Source organism: Sinocyclocheilus anshuiensis, unplaced genomic scaffold (genome assembly GCF_001515605.1).
Source record: "Sinocyclocheilus anshuiensis isolate Anshui unplaced genomic scaffold, SAMN03320099.WGS_v1.1 scaffold246, whole genome shotgun sequence".
NCBI classification, from domain to species: domain Eukaryota; kingdom Metazoa; phylum Chordata; class Actinopteri; order Cypriniformes; family Cyprinidae; genus Sinocyclocheilus; species Sinocyclocheilus anshuiensis.
Window position 1 is genome coordinate 1,038,696 of NW_015542356.1, and position 2,089 is coordinate 1,040,784.

General features: G+C 37.7%; 1 protein-coding gene across 1 annotated transcript in view; it reads left to right on the forward strand.

The window, feature by feature from the left end:
* Positions 1 to 1,659, forward strand: part of LOC107691728 (E3 ubiquitin-protein ligase Praja-2-like) — a 16,169-nt gene extending 14,510 nt beyond the window's left edge. The window contains exon 9 of the mRNA XM_016490520.1: positions 452 to 1,659. Coding sequence (XP_016346006.1) covers positions 452 to 571 — 120 coding nt within the window. The 3' untranslated portion in view covers positions 572 to 1,659. The remainder of the gene's footprint in view (positions 1 to 451) is intronic.
* The last annotated feature ends 430 nt before the right edge of the window (positions 1,660 to 2,089 follow it).

Below are 2,089 nucleotides of genomic sequence, written 5' to 3' on the forward strand. Positions count from 1 at the left end.
GAAGTTTAGCTTTAGGCATTTTAATTTAAGCATGTTTAGCTTAGTTGACGGAAGGCTACCTGTTGCCATCAGAGCAAGTGTAAAATTACTGCATTCACACGCTCCTTTGATGCTCTCATTTCCCGAGTTGTGCTTTTAAGTCGGAATGTGAAAACAACACAAGATGTGTTGGATTTGTGTTATTAGAGCTTTCCGACTTGAGTTCACGTGCATTTTCTCAGTCGAGAAATTTTTTTTCACGTGCGGTGCCAGTGATGATGCTTCTTACGTCAGTTTCGGAGAACCAGAGGACAAGTGTTTCAATCGATCGCTTAGGCATGGCACCGAAATCTGGGTTCGGATTCAGTTCTAGTACATACCGGTTACATAGGTACCGGTGCCATATTGGTACCGGGTTTTGGTACCCAACCCTAATGGTGGCCACCGAATACTGTCTTTTCATGATTTTCAGTCTGGCACATGTCCAGTGTGTCGTCACGTTCTGACCCCGGCGGTGAGCGAACCTGCATCTTCAAATATGGAACAAGAAACGCCGCCATCCGGTCACAGCGCGTCTGGGGGAACGTGTTGAACGTCAGTCATACACCCATCAAAACATCCCACAAAGAAACACTTCAATAATAAATAATCAGTCTCGCAAAGAAATGGCAAGCGGCGGCCTGAACTAGCATTCAGATTCCATTTAACCTAGTGACTTGTGCTGCAATTCATGGTCCAAACGTGGCGAACTAAAACTTATTTTCTAAGAAAATATGAATACGTATATATTCATAGGAAGCATATTTATTCATGTTTCAATTACAATGATTTTGTACATCCAAGCTAAACGTAATTACATGTCTTTAACTTTTCACATCATGTCAAGTAAAACTCCAATGCAATCCCTCAATTAAAGCTCACATTTGGTTCAAGTGATCATTTCTTTGCTGAATTCAGAGTGGCTTCCAGGTGCTTTCCACCCTGAACTCTCTCCAGATCCATTCAGAGTTAATTCAGTTGCTGAGGCGCATTGTAATTCCAGATTTAAGTGCATGTAGCTGGATATGAATGATAATAGCTGTGCGATATATTTCACTGTGGTTCATAAACATATTTGTATAAATCATCCAAATGATGGCCGCTGAATAGGTAGTTTTCACAAATGCACCTTCGGGAGCAATATGATTTCCAGAAGACTGTGTGCGAGAGACTGACAGTCTGAACTGGAAAATATGATGGTGGGGGACTATAAATATGAAATGGCTTTGTGCTGTTTATTGCTAAGGCAGTTGGCATGTATTCAGTGTCATGTTATTTAGAGGCGGCAGCTTGTATCTGTGGAGAAAAGCATCACTGCAGAATAATACTCAATGAAAGGCGCAGGTGTGCGGCCACCCAAATCACACATTATTGTGGACTTCATTTACTGGAATCTTGCAAACCAGACATATTATTTATGTATTTTTGAAAGACAATGTTAACATGACTAACTCTTATGATTTATGTATAAACCTTCCAGCAGATTTCACTGGCTGAATGATCAGTGAGATGAACAGCTATAGGCACTTTCCACAAATAGGGTGTAAATTGGTGTCCCAGTTTAGCAATAAAACACAATGGGTCTTATTCACTAATAATTATGTGGATTATTCATATCTATATGCACAGGAGAACTTCTCATGAAAAAATTCCACCTAATTAATGTATTTCATAATTCATATAATTTGAAATGTGCAGTAATTTGAATGAAGCACGCCCAACCCTTCTCCATATAAGGGCGTCCTGCACAACCTTTCCTTTACAGCTTTATATTTGTGTGCTTAAGTGATTTTTATTGGTGGCGCGTGTTTGTGTATGTGAAGATTCAGCTGATTTTTCAGACATTTAGAATAAATGTAAATGTGAAAGTTGTTGATGAATTTATGAGAGCATTCTTAATCTGTATTAGTGCTGTCAAATGATTAATCGCATCCAAAATAAGTTTTTGTTTACATAATGTGTACTGTGTATATTTATTATGTATATATATATATATATATAAATACAAACACATGCATGTATTTAAGAAAAATAAGTTATGTTTATATATTAAATATATTTATATATAATA